This window comes from Tachypleus tridentatus, chromosome 1, assembly GCF_004210375.1.
Source record: "Tachypleus tridentatus isolate NWPU-2018 chromosome 1, ASM421037v1, whole genome shotgun sequence".
NCBI classification, from domain to species: Eukaryota; Metazoa; Arthropoda; class Merostomata; order Xiphosura; family Limulidae; genus Tachypleus; species Tachypleus tridentatus.
Genome location: NC_134825.1, coordinates 151618457 through 151633120, shown reverse-complemented (window position 1 = coordinate 151633120; position 14664 = coordinate 151618457). Strand labels below are relative to the sequence as shown.

At 34.8% G+C, this 14664-nt stretch overlaps 1 protein-coding gene across 1 annotated transcript in view; it reads left to right on the top strand.

The window, feature by feature from the left end:
- Window positions 1-14664, top strand: part of LOC143227290 (frequenin-1-like) — a 123276-nt gene that overhangs the window by 97999 nt on the left and 10613 nt on the right. The window contains exon 5 of the mRNA XM_076458750.1: window positions 14481-14559. Within this exon, the coding sequence (XP_076314865.1) occupies window positions 14481-14559 (79 nt within the window). The remainder of the gene's footprint in view (window positions 1-14480; window positions 14560-14664) is intronic.

Below are 14664 nucleotides of genomic sequence, written 5' to 3'. Positions count from 1 at the left end.
ATTTTCATTAAAAGATCACGAACCTCAAGTTATCGAAACCAAAATGTAGTAATACTAGGGTTCCTATAAAAATTGCGTAGCGTTACTCATTAATAAAAAATAAAATATTTTATCTTTTAGTTCAAAACGAGGGACAGATATGTAACAATAGCCTTTGTGGGAAATTTTGAAATAAAGAAAAATAACTTGACAGATATTGTCTCAATCTTCTCTGATGTGTGTGTTTAATCTACTAAAACATATGAAGTTTAATAATGGTTTATATAATCGATTTGTTCCAACCAAAAACTTTTCGATATTAATAATTCTATTTTTATTCTAGAGTATAGAAAACAATTCTTTATATTAGAGAATCTTATGTCAAAGGTTTTGTGTAACTGGATCTACGTATGTTCTATAATTATTTATTTGTCGTCTTTATGGAAGGTATAACTTTCTGGTTCTACTTTATGCATCCGCACTAATCGATCATTTTCATGACTTAAGGTAATGTTTGTGTTTGTTTGTCTAACAACGTCTCGTTGAGAACAAGTTTTTAGTGGGAGGAATATTACATATTATTTCCGTTCTGTCTTTGATATTTATATTGGTTTGGTTTGAATTTCGCGCAAAGCCACACGAGGGCTATCTACACTAGTCGTCCCTAATTTAGCAGTGTAAGACTAGATGGAAGGCAGCTAGTCATCACCATCCACCACCAACTCTTGGGTTACTCTTTCACCAACGAATAGTGGCATTGACTGTAACATTATAACGCCTCCACGGTTGAAAGGGCGAGCATGTTTGGTGCGACGGGGATTCGAACCCGCAACCCTCAGATTACAAGTCAAACGCCTTACCCCACCTGGCCATGCCGGGCCTATTTTTATTGAATCACTCGTTTTTGTTCATTTAATGAAGTAGTCTTTCTTGGCGTTAATTCTTCATAAATTTTCTAATAAATAGTTCTCCCGTAAGTAAGAGTTAAGCTTAGGGACTTAAAATGCTAAATTTTGTGGTTCTATTATTTGTGGTGAATAGAGCACATCAGGTAGCTTATTTTATAGCTTTTCGCTAAAAGGAACAAAAAATGTAACAAACTTTTCTGTATATATAGCCTAGTGCATTCATTTGTACTAAAACAAGCAAAATATGTAACACTTAAACATTTCTTTCTTTAATTGAACAAGACATGGTCTAGTGGTTGACCTGTCTAAGTGTCAGGGTTCAAAACGTAATGCAGTTGAGCAGTCTTTGCACTTTTAGCTGTTGTAGCGTTATAAAAGTCAATTTCGTTATTCGATTCAGAGAGCTAGCTATATCACAATACCGAATTAAATATTACTTTTGTAATATACCAAAAGCTTAAAGTGATATCGCACGGATTCAAACTCGGCTCACCAACTCCAGTTCGTAAAACCAAACTGTTAATTTTATAACACAATGAAAGAGGTATGCTCATAAAACAAAAGTTTATACTTTTTGGTGTGTTTTTTTATTGTTACTCACACTTCACGGCATACAAAGGACATGGTGGTACGAATTTACCATATGGTTCAAATAAATTTAAAAAAAAAGGGAAAAGAATTCCATTTTTGAAATTGTGGCTGCAATAAATGCTTGTGCGAGATATGAGTTGCCCTATTTCTTCCAACTTGGGACTCCATCTGATCCTTTCAAGATGGGTTGCAGTGATCCCTATTCTTCCACGTAGGACTGCATTTATCTCTAATTTGGGATTCCGCCCTCAATACTTCCACGAATGGTTAGGATGAACTCTAATCTGGAATTCCTTCCTGTCTCCTTCAACATGGGTTTACACTAATGTTACTTTTTTTTCAACCTCACCTTCTCATACGTGACAAAAGTTATTAGTTTTTGTCTCGCAAAAAACATTTTCTATAACAACACTTATTATTACTCGCATTGTAATACTGTAAAATTGGAAATGTTTTTTTACTTATTTTTGTGTTGCTAAATAATCGTAATATTAACATTTCCGAGTCAAAATTTATATTTTTATTTAGTTCCTGAATTGCTAAAAATATCTAAATTAATTTATATGTTTAGTAAAACCAAAATGCATACCCAAAATACTCTTCAACTCTTCACATCGGTTGCTCATGGGCGTAATGTTTAGCGTACAAGACTTTGGCAAGTTCGAAGGTTCATTGTTTACGTTCTTTATGTTTAAACCCACAATCCGCATTTCGGGGCTGCAGTTTTGTTGAAGGAGTAACGGCTAGATCACAGTAATCAATCAGAATAGTTTGAGAGTTTACGACAGGTGATGATAACTAGTTGCCTTCTCTTTGTTATATCAGTTCAAAGTTAAGACTATTTAGGCTGGCTGATGCAGTGAGGATGTCATGCGATCGTTCTGTTTGATGAACAGTCGTGGAAATCTTAGTAATGAATTAGTGCTATCGACATCAAGGACAGAGAAGTTATCTCTCGTGCGGCTTTTCACCAATATTTGAAACAAGCGTTTATCAGCCTAATCTTTTTTCCTTTGTTATGGTTGTATTCATTAAACTCATCGAAATATATTTTGTTTTTCGTTTGAAAAAAAGGAGCTGGGAAATCCCTTTTATATAAGATAATAAATTAACGAATACAGTTTCAGGAACCAGAACAAACAAACAACAACTTTACTGGTTTTTAATTTTGTTTTGTTAAAACTTAACATATTCCACATAAGTTTATTTAATTATTACCAATCGTAAATCCAGAAATTTGAGAACTTAATACAATTTCGAAGGGTTTCTACTCTAAAGTATCCAATTGTTTAGCCATAATTGTTTACACTAGCAAATACATCTTAATAAAGCAGTTTTATTCATTGGTAATATTTAGCCTAGAATTAAAAAAATATTTCAATGAGGTTTTATTTTGTTTTTTATCAAAGATTTTTGTGAGTCAATAGCAATAACAACAGTGGATTTATTTGGCCTTTTTTATATTACACAATATATTCTGTGAGGGATTATATCTCACGTATTTTCCCTTAATGACTACTTTGGTCCAAAAAGTTGCTATCTTTTCTTTTAAATTATTTTAATATTCAATTAATCAAAGAAACCGAGCTCCAATTTTTCATATATTCATTATGACGTTTTTAAGTTTGTTTGTTTATTGAGACGTGTAAATCTAAACAATTGTCTTTCTGTGCTGTACCCATGACCAGTATCGAAACCAAGTTTATGGCGGTATGAGCCTTGAGACTTAACGCTAAGTTACTGTGGGGCTATTTCAATTGATATTTTAAATATTGGAAGTATTAGGGTATTTTTTCCTTTAAAGTGTAATTAGAATTAGAAACTAAGTACTACTTCTATATTTTGGGGCTTACTTCGGCCCAATCGCTCGCGTGCTGGACTATGGACGTTATTTTCTCTCATTCGCGTCTCGTTATCACGAAGGGCAAAACTTTGCTCTAGTGCGTTCATATAAGGAGGTTATGGATGGCTTGAATTTCGCGCAAAGCTATACGAAGGGTATCGGCGCAAGCCGCTCCTAATTTAGCAGTGATAAACGAAAGGGTAGGCAGCTAATCATCACCATTCACTACCAACCCTTGGACTGTTTTACCAACGAATAGTGGAACTGACTGTGACTTTCAACCTAGCACGTTTGTTGTGACAAGGATTCGAATCTGCGACCTTCAGATTGCGGATCAACCGCCCTAACCACCTGGCCATGCTGGGGCCTATAGGTGAATTGAGTTGAATAGCTTTTTGTCTTTTAGACTTTCACGTAATTGGAGACCGCTATCGTGGGTAGCCTTCATTTAGTTATTTTGTGAAATTCAACTCAACAAACACATGTAAACAAAGATAAATTTCAGATAAACTACTATTATTCTGACGTTTTAATCTTATTAAATTTTTAATACCTTAAAAAGTTTGTTTTTCAGAAGTTTTATCACGAGTTTCTGTCCTTCAGTGATCTAATACCTCGTTCACATTTGCTTCTGGCTATCTGATTCCTGAAATGTACCATACATCGTAAAATCGTTTAATTTTGTTTTTAAAGTTGTTCGTCTCGTATTTATTCAGACGATGGATGTTCCACTTAATGTATTTTCTCTTTGCTAACCCTAACCATCCTATACTTTTCTTTCTTTTCATATCACTTTGTTTTTGATTGTAAAATTAATAAGAAGTGTTATTTGTGTACAACTAAGAAATACAGTGCTTAAACCTTTATAATAATTTATATTTTATCCTTTCTCACTGTATAATAGTTTTAGTTTTTTCAAGTGTTTTAAATCTAAATATTTTTATCAATTTTCTTACGGTAAACAATATTTTTCTCATGATTCGAATTTAAAATAAACCTAAATAATTTAAGTTCATTCCATAAGTATTCTTAATGTGTGATCTCAGCTTGTTTTGCCCCCTTTCACGGACATTAGGCCCGGCATGGCCAGGTGTGTTAAGGCGTTCGACTCGTAATCTGAGGGTCGCGGGTTCGAATCCCCGTCGCATCAAACATGCTCGTCCTTTCAGCCATGGGGGCGTTATAATGTGACGGTCAATTCAACTATTCGTTGGTAAAAGAGTAGCCCAAGAGTTGGTGGTGGGTGGTGATGACTAGCTGCCTTCCCTCTAGTCTTACACTGCTGAATAGTCTTACACGACTAGCGCATATAGCCCTCGAGGAGCTTTTCGCGAAATTCCAAAACAAACAAACAGTCACGGACATTTTGTAAACATCAATGATATGTGCCTTTTAGTTACTATTGTTATGTTCAAACCGATTAAAACTGTGAATGTAATTCCAGGTGAATTTCGACGTATATATCTATATTTTAGTTTATCCTTCTGATCAGTTAATTATATTTAAATATAAATATTATTTCCTACTGCAAGTTTACTTTTTGTACTCAGAATTCTATTCTTCCAAAATGTCTTGAATATCCAATTTAATACTTATGTGTTTGTTTGCTTGTTTGTTTTTGAATTTCTCGCAAAGCTACAAGAGGGACATCTGCGCTAGCCGTCCCTAATTTAGTAGTGTAAGACAAGAAGAAAGGCAACAAGTCATTACCACCTACCACCAACTCTTGGGCTACTCTTTTACCAACGAGTAGTGAGGTTGGCCGTGACATAATAACGCCCCCACGGCTGAAAGGGCGAGCGTGTTTGGTGTGACGGGGATTTGAACCTGAGACCATCAGATTACGAGTCGAGGTGCTCTAACAACCTAGTCATAATACTTATTAATTATCAAAATGTATGATCTAGTTTTATGCGTTTGTTTTCTCCGTTTTTATCAGCATATATATATATATTTGGTGGAAAACGTAAATATTTTATTAAAGGCAGATAATAAAGCTATAGATGTTACAGATTTAGATCTATTAATGTTTTTATTTAATTTGCAATACTTCTAATTTTCCTCATTTGGTCAAAAACCAATACATAAAAAGACCTATGTGGCCTCATATTTTACATCTAATTGTGGTAAACGAACGAATCGTATAATTTGGCAATTACTTTAGAAAATTTCCACTCTAATTTAATTTATTCGAAACAGTGCACAGTCTTTACTACGTTTGTACCCTTAAGTGATTTCTTTTCGATATTCAATGTGCTTCTTCTAAGAAAACAATAACATAGTTTTTATATTTTTTATCCAGTATAATATTTTTTTGATCGGTATCGAATTGTTTTTGTTCTGTTTCTGGTAAAAAAAAAAACTAACGACAAAGAAGGACATTATTCATATCACATTCGCCCCCTAGTGGCTCAGCGGTATGTCTGTGGACTTACAACGCTAAAATCCGGGTTTCGATACCTGCGGTGGGCAGAGCACAGATAGCCCATTGTGTAGCTTTGTGCTTAATTCAAAACAACAACATATCACATTCAATTAAATTATAGAACCAATGACTACAAACGTGTATGAAAACTAACATAAAAACACGGATTCTCCTAAGTCATCAGCAACTTTAAGCAAAAATTAAATATATCAAGAAAAGATTATCCAATAAAAACCCTTTCCGTCTTTGCGTACTTATTTTCAAATATTCAAAGGCTTTCTATTATGGAATCATCGCTTTGTATTATCGCTACACATTTTCTTTTAATAATATTAAAAGCACTATTAGTCAATCAGGTTTTTTGACGACTTTGTGGTTACTTGTTTTTTTCGGTATTTTAAAATTCGTTATCACAAAACTAATCTTTTAAATTTTCTTATTAGTTAATATTCGCTGCCTTCCTTGTCTAGAATAATTTTTATTGGTTCGTATGTTTTGGATTTTATTGCTTTATACCAATCAATTCTCACAGCTCATTTTTTTATATCAGTGACTTGTAAATTAACATTTTTCTTCTACAGTTATTTATCTGACTTCTAAATATCCCGATAAATTTGAGGTCGTACGAGCAAGAATATCGTCACATAATAATTTTATCTAATTGAATTTTTACAAGTTCTATTTTTGATTTATGATTTGATAGTATGGCCAACATATTAGATAAATTCAGTAAACTTCAAGGTATGTTCTTGCTTCAACAATTTTTTCCTCAGCTGTAATAAGTTTCCCGTTATAGCTTTTCGCTTTCGCTAATCTTATAACAGTTTTCACAATGTTATTATAACGTGTGTCTCACATGTAGTTTTGAAAATGTTTAGAATGGGAGGGGGAGAAGATTCGCTCAGCATCTAATTCACTTGTCGGTGGTTTCATTTTTTTTTCCAATGCTGGATTTCTTCTTTTTAGTTACCATAGAGGTCGTACGTGTCGTTGTATTCTCAAGTCTAAACGTTTTTGTGATGTTTTAACTTGACCCCCTTCGACATTCACAAAATCTCCATTTCAGTTTTCATAGCAATCTAAGATATATTGTTTTATTACTTTCTTATAGATAGAACACAAATTGCTCTCGGATACAATTTAAAAACCTTAAAAGCACCTATGAATTTAGCTAACTTCACTTTATAATTGTATTTTTATAAAATATTAAAGAAAATGAATTGTGTAGCTTTATTAATAACTCAAAACAAACAAATTTTAACACTTTTAATGATTTGTACTAACAGAACTATTGTACTTTATTGGTTGTATCCATTCTTTAAATAACTTCTGATCTAATTACTCTCAGTATTAAATTACCATTGTCAATTTGTATCCGTATCTAAGGGAGCTTGCATCATTTTTTCATATAGACATTGAATTGGTAAAATACCAATTGTTGTACGTTCGTCTAGAATTTTATTGTATAATGACCACACACGACTATCTCCAAACTAGAGTACATAGTATACTGTACATTGATGTGCATATTGTTTAAGACTTAATATATATACTTTTTGTTATTATATAGGTCAGGCTATACAGTACGTTATTTACCAGTTAGAATTTAGTGGATATCAAGATATGTTAATTAAACGACACATTATACTTTTCTTCTTTATTTACGTACAAAATGCGTCCCCATTTCAATAATATTTTAGGTACAGGTTGGCCCTTGATAAAAATCTTGACTTTAGCCCTGGTGAGTTAAAATTCACCACATTTTAAAACCTGTGGATACGTTATAAGTATGACAGTCAATTCCTCAGCACGTATGGTGGATTATAGGGTGGTGTTAAGTGGCTTCCCTCCCTCTTATAAGTAACTAAGCCCGGCATGGCCAGGTGGTTAAGGCACTCGACTCGTAATCTGAGGGTCTCGGGTTCGAATCCCCGTCACACCAAACGTGCTCGCCCTTTCAACCGTGGAGGCGTTATAAAGTTATGATCAATCCCACTATTCGTTGATAAAAGAGTAGCCGAAGAGTTGGCGGTGGGTGGTGGTGACTAGATGCCTTCCTTCTAGTCTTATACTGCTAAATTAGAGACGGCTAGCGCAGATAGTCCTCGTGTAGCTTTGTGCGAAATTCAAAAACAAACAAACAAATTTATAAGTAATAGAAAATTAGGGACGGAAGCATATAGATTTACTAGGTTTGTCATAGATACAAATACAAAATATAATAGTATAAAAATTTAACCTTTAAAACACAAGTTTTATGAGATCAGTATACCGTCAGTGTCTACAGTTTTCAAAATTATCAGCTATTTTGTTGATGTATGTACCATAAACGTCAACTGGATTGATTAAATCTTGCCTTTATTAAACGGCTTACGAGTTACGCTGCATTGGATTGTATAAGGGACAGAACAAGTCGTTAAATAGTAAGAGGAGGCAGATTAGCGTATGTAAATTAAATTTAAACTTTCACTTCACTGGTTAATGTAGATATTTTATAGTGTAGTATTTCACTATTTCGATTAGCGTTAAATCACGCGTTCTAACAACAACTGTTCTTCTGGATATATATATATGAAGAGAGGGTTCAGTACGCTATAGTAAAACGCTTTTGAATATGCAAATCACGTGAGATAACCATAGCCAATATATATCACGGTTGAACGGAGTGTATTACAACCACATTATGAAGTTGCATAGGTGGTGTGTTTGCAACGGAAACTAATCTTCCTTTGGGAAGAGCATGTTACAACCCCTCTGATGCATAATACGCATACGCTCGGATCACAAGGATGTGCCAAATCAGGGCTTTAGAATTTCCAAAACGGTAATGTCTCTTGTACTAAAAGGCATTGTAAGACAAAAACATCTGGATGAAGTTGGGGAGCCAAGACCATCTAGAAAGTTATTTTGTTTGTTTTTAGTTCAGCACAAAGTTACGCAATAGACTGTCTGTGTTGCCTACCACGGCTATCGAAACCTGGGTTTTAGCCTTATAAGTCTTCAGACTTACCGCTGAGCCGCTTATGGGTGTTATAGAAAGAAGCCTGCAGCAAGTCGTATCTTAGCTGTGGAAAACAAAATGCAGTATCTTATAAAAGGCGAAAATTTACAGCCACAAAGGTCAGTGGCAAACGTTATCCATTCGTTGCAGATAACAGTATGCAACACAATGAAGAAGAACCTCTGTCTGAAAACGAGGCCAACAAGAAATAGGCTTAGCAATATGAGGATTACAGCCATACCTTCTATTCAACCGTCGCATATCTCAAGCAGCTAGGAAAAAATGGATATTCTTGCTATTCCATAGGAAGACATAATGTTCAAAACGGGCTGCAGTGTATATAAATTCCTGTGTGACTAGACTGTGTATACGGACATTGGTAAAAAGCCATCTTGTATACTTTGGATTATGAAAAAAATTCATGGAGGAGTAGTGTGCTTTGGTATTTCAGCATTACGACTGAGTCATTTGCAACATAAATTATGTTGCAGTCCTATTATGGATATGCACGGTCGATTTTTTTTTTTTTTTACAAAGTAAATGGACGTGCAGACATGGGCTATAATGATGCACAAAAACTGTAGTTTGCTTGTGAATTTCAAGATGGTTTCAGACCTAAACTCACGTGCATGGCCGATAGGCATCTCTCCCACATGAGAAAGCAAATATTGCTGATCGAGCTTGTAAAATGTCTTCGAAACTTGATCATTGGATAGAAGATTATGTGATCACTCTGCCATAAAGCAAGGTTGGCAGGCAAATTAGATCTAAACGAAGCTTTAACGTTCACCATAGAAGTGAGAAATAGAAAACTCGCAAAGTGAAGCGTTTAGGATAGCAACAAGTTACAGAGCTAAGCCAACTAGATAAACTCTCTTATCCACAAAAGGAAAATTGTAGTTAGGTTTTTAAATCTCATTTTTTATTAATGCAGATTCATCTCCTCGTATCTTGAAAACGATAATAAATGAAGATTTGGAATTGATGGAAAAATAGGCTTACAGCTATACCTACAAATCAACGGTTATTTTAATGAAACTTTGTAGAATGGAGCAATCATAACACGCTCTCCACAATGCACCAGGGCACTATAAAAGACCGACAATACCTTACACACACGCTGATTTGAAGACGAAAGGCAGAAGGCTTTCGGAACGTCGTTCTCTACACTTGTATTTCCACAACAGGCAGTTGTCGTCCATTCTACAAAGTTTCATCATGAATACTCTTCCTAAACAATCTATCAAAGAAACGGGTGTTTTGTTGAGAAAAATTGAACCAGGGAATTAAGATGACAACAATAACGGTAATGTTCTTTGGTGTAACTCTAATATATCATAGTTTTATGCGACTATTTCATGGGTCTAAGATATTAGCAAGTAAGACAGTTGGAACAACATTGTCATTGTCTGATCTCATGGCAGTATGGTTGAAAGGAAAGCACCTAGCGTGTGATGAATGTGTATGTTGTTCCTATTGTCTTATCAATAGTATTCCGAAATGTCAACTGACCTCTCACATCGTTTAAATATAACGGAATTTTTCTAAATACTGTATTTTTTCGCTAATAGAACAACAAAAACATCTCACCCTTACAAACGTTTGAATATATTTTTTGTGACTTTTTAAATTTGTTTTTAACTATGTCACGTTTCAACTGTACAAAATTTATTTTTCTTGTAAAGTTTTACACATTTCTTGTCAATAATAGGTTAAGTATAGATTTTGGAGGCGTTAAAAGCGTTATCAATTCGTTATTCTTTATCGTTATTCGTTTATCTGTTAGTATAAATTAGATATTTATTACGCTAATTACAGACGTGTAACTAAATTTACAGATACTTTCAATTATTGGGTGACACTCCAGTACATCAAAATTATATCCAAACTATCTAATCAGCTTAGCCATAATCTCTCTGTACATTGAAGGAATATACATTTTTTTTTCAAGTTTATTAAACGTGATATTCGTTGTTGTAAAACCTGTAAACTTTAGAGCACTTTACAAGGTCAGCTTCTCTGCTTGTAATGTCAACAGCTCCTGTTAGACCAACGGTAAGATTACTCACTTACGTCACAAACAGCCAAGTTCCGATTTCCTGCGGTACAAAGAGCACAGTTTAGCCCTTACAGGATTTTGCCTAAAGAACAGATAGTATAGGAAGTAAAACATTTTCAGCTTGTTTCCTCAAAAGCTCGGATTTAGTTCTATAGCAAAACACAATGTAACAGTTTAGTTGGTTATTACGCTTTCAGTACACATCTTCAGAACTTTAGTTGTTCCTTTAACTGTTTATAAGTGCGTTACGTTATTTTGTGTATTCCTGTTTCCTGTTATTTTCCTTTACTCCTGTTATCTATAGGTTTTCAGTCTGTCTTGTTGATTAGATTCTGGCATACAGTGAATGCTCTTTGTTAGTAAATGCCTGATCTCCCGCTATTTCCAAAGATGTTTAATGTTTTAATTGTAATCTTTGTCTTTATTGTCGAAGAAACAGTCATCTCATTCTGCAATAGGAAAATCTGTTGTCTTCGCTCAATGTGTAAATAAGTGTTGTTTATCTTTTGTACTGAAGTCAGATATAAATTATATCTCATTCCAGAATGAGATATATCTTTTTTTCATTCTTTAGTTACGAATTACATATCAAACCACTTGTCTCCCGCTGGTACACGACAATTATGGGTTCGATTCTTTTCGTTTGAGAAAATCACACATGCACTTTGCCCGTAACTTTTAAGTACAGACGTTAAAAGTCTAGATCCTTTATAGTTCATCTGAAGTTTGGTGACTATCAAGTACAGATGGCACCTAAAATCTATCATTTCGAGGTGATTTAGGTTACATAACTTTCTGATGCAACCTTTTCTTATTCCGTGATTACAAAGGCATATAAAACATAGAACTTTATCGTTTTGAAGAAAGGGATAGCTGTAATATTGAACCATATCGATAACAGCAAGTGTAGGTGGGATTTGAACAGACATAAACATACTATTCCACAAATGACCTACGGTCGCTCATCTGAGGCTTTGAAGATAGTTAAAACATTTTGTCACTGAAAATAACTCACGAACATCCCATTTCATTGTAGTTAATGTAAGAAACTTTGCTGGAACTGTAAATTAAATGAATTATAATTTATTTTATGCGGATGAATGTAGTTATATGCACTGATGATTTTTCACCAATAAACGGATGTTCAGACGCAGTGGAAGGTACTAACTGGTTGAACGCTTAAGACAAGGATTCCATTAAAATGGATAATTAAAGCAGACCAATTTTAAGTGTTTGCCTCTTTCGAACAGTTGATGGAACTTACACTGTAAGGGCTACAAAGAAAGAGATGTCAGATCTGTATCTGTGACGTCTTGTTGTTTGGTCACACGTTTCGTTTTGCTACTGAAAGTGTGGTTATGATTTTTCATCCAGTGAGGAAAGCTTTAAAGTAAAATCAGAGAAATAGACATATGAATGGGATTTCTTGGTCACATAATGGGTTTCTTTGTTCACATAATGGGTTTCTTTGTTCACATAGATGGGTTTCTTTGTTCACATAGATGGGTTTCTTTGTTCAAATGGATTGGGGTTCTTTAGTTATATAGATGGAATTCTTTAGTCACATGGATGAGATGTTTTTGGTCTCATCATGGGATTATTTGTTCACATGGATGGATTTCTTGGTCACATAATAGGAAGGTACAATGTGCCTATCAACCCTGTGAAGACCCCAACACATGACGAAATAAGAGATTCACTGTTTTCTAGGTTTCTCGTCATATTATGAGCTTTTTCTTTTGACGAGTTTCCCCTAAGTAGTTGCATGATTGTCTGTACTAATCAGAGCAGAAGTGCACTTTAGGAGGACTGAAGATTGTGCCCAAACGTTCAGATGAAAATGATGGAATTAGAGTAGTGCTCTCACAGTTAAATGGTGGTGAGAACTCGTTCAGTGAATGTTCCCAAGGCACCGAATTGTTATGAAAGTTAGTGACAACCAGCCACGAAATAGATGATGTGTAGAAACTCTACGAATGATTCTTCAGGACGTATAGGGAAAGTAATTGAAATATCAAGATTTAGCTCGGGCACAGTTGCTGTGGGCAAGGAGACACACGACTATCACTGATACGGGAACAACATGTCATACAAGAAGATGTATTGTGCCGTCGTCATAAAGTGCTGAGACGTGATTCTGTGATGCACTAGTGACTCCCAGAGCTGTGAAGCTCTCACACTTTACATCATGCAAGTACTGAAGGTCATCAGGGTATCTTCCACACTTGTGGTAACGTGTTAAAGTGGGTTTTCTGGTTTCATTCATTTCATAACACTGAATGATGTTGCAAACACTATTGTATGGGCTATCCTCTGATTAAAATGGCCATAGCAATGTTCTATTACACAAAAACCATGTTGATAAACCTATCCTAAACCAGGAAACCAAACAGAAGTCGAAAGCTATATCTTAAATGTCTGCAAGACTCCAGATGATTTATTATTGTTATGCTGATGATTTAAGACATAAAGAACGGTACATAACATGTTATGAAAGTTTTTCCATTGGATTTATATTATAGGTTACAGATTTAATGTTAAGTTAAACATTAGGAGAGTCAAGGAAAAATGACAGTTTAATTCTATGCTATCTGATTGGTGTGGTGATACCATCATAGCTAGAGAAAATATCGTTTTACATCTTGGATTCCAATAAAATATAGCTTCATCAAGATTAAACATTCAACCACCCATCAGCATGCTAGTTCATCTTCATAGGCTTCTGTGTTTTGGGGTTGCATGGGTCTTAGGAAATCATAGTCCACTTGTGCGGTTAATAAAGTTTGTAAAACATGTAATGAGAAGAAGGAAAAACATAAACTTCTGTGTTTTGGAGTGCATGGGTCATTTAAAATTATTGTCCACTCATTTGGTTGGCAAAGTTTGGAAAACATGAGGAGAGGGACAACATTGACTTCAGTGCATTGTGAAATACTCTTCTACAGGTAAAAATTGTGCTGCGGAGCAATAGTTTATCGCACTGAACACTGTTAGCTGTGGAAGAAGGAACTGTGAATCCTAGGTACCATCATCCTTGCATCATACCCTAATTTTTTAGTGTTTCGTAATTTTATCAAGTAATTGTCAGTTTAGGTCAGTGATGTGTGTAGGTAGTTTCGCCAAAGAGTAAAAACTAAGAACTTTTGTGTTATCCTCTTAATATTTGTGAAATATACATAAGTTACTGGGCCCAGCATGGCCAGGTGGTTAAGGCATTCCACTCGCAGTCTGAGGTTCACGGGTTCGAATCCTAGTCACACCAAACATACTCGCCCTTTTAGCCGTGGGAGTGTTATGATGTGACGGTCAATGCCACTATTCGTTGGTAAAAGAGTAGCCCAACAGTATAGAAGAATGTTTAATAAGAAAATGGTGTTCGTTGCCTTCCCTCTAATCTTACACTTCTAAATTATGGACGGCTAGCGCAGATAGCCCTCGAGTAGCTTTGCACAAAATTCAAAAAATAATGAAACAAAAATAAGTTACCGATAATGATAAATTACAAATTGTTACTTGCTGATATTAAGTAACAGATTGTTATCAGCTACTCATGCTACCAAACAGTAGCAGGCAAAGTTATGTACTTCTCGATATGTGCGTGTGTATTGTTGTTCGAGTAAACAGTTTCATGTATGATATATAAACTTATTAAAACATTATTTCTTTCTTTTCAGGATGGTACAATCGAATTCGAGGAGTTTATTCGAGCTCTTTCCGTGACATCACGAGGCAACTTGGACGAGAAACTTGTGTGTAAGTAATTAGTAGCTTAAAATGATTTTAGAAGAGAACCACGTGTTAAAAGATTATATATTCTAGCCGATTACTCCTGGCGCTCGTGCATTAGATCCGCGTGTG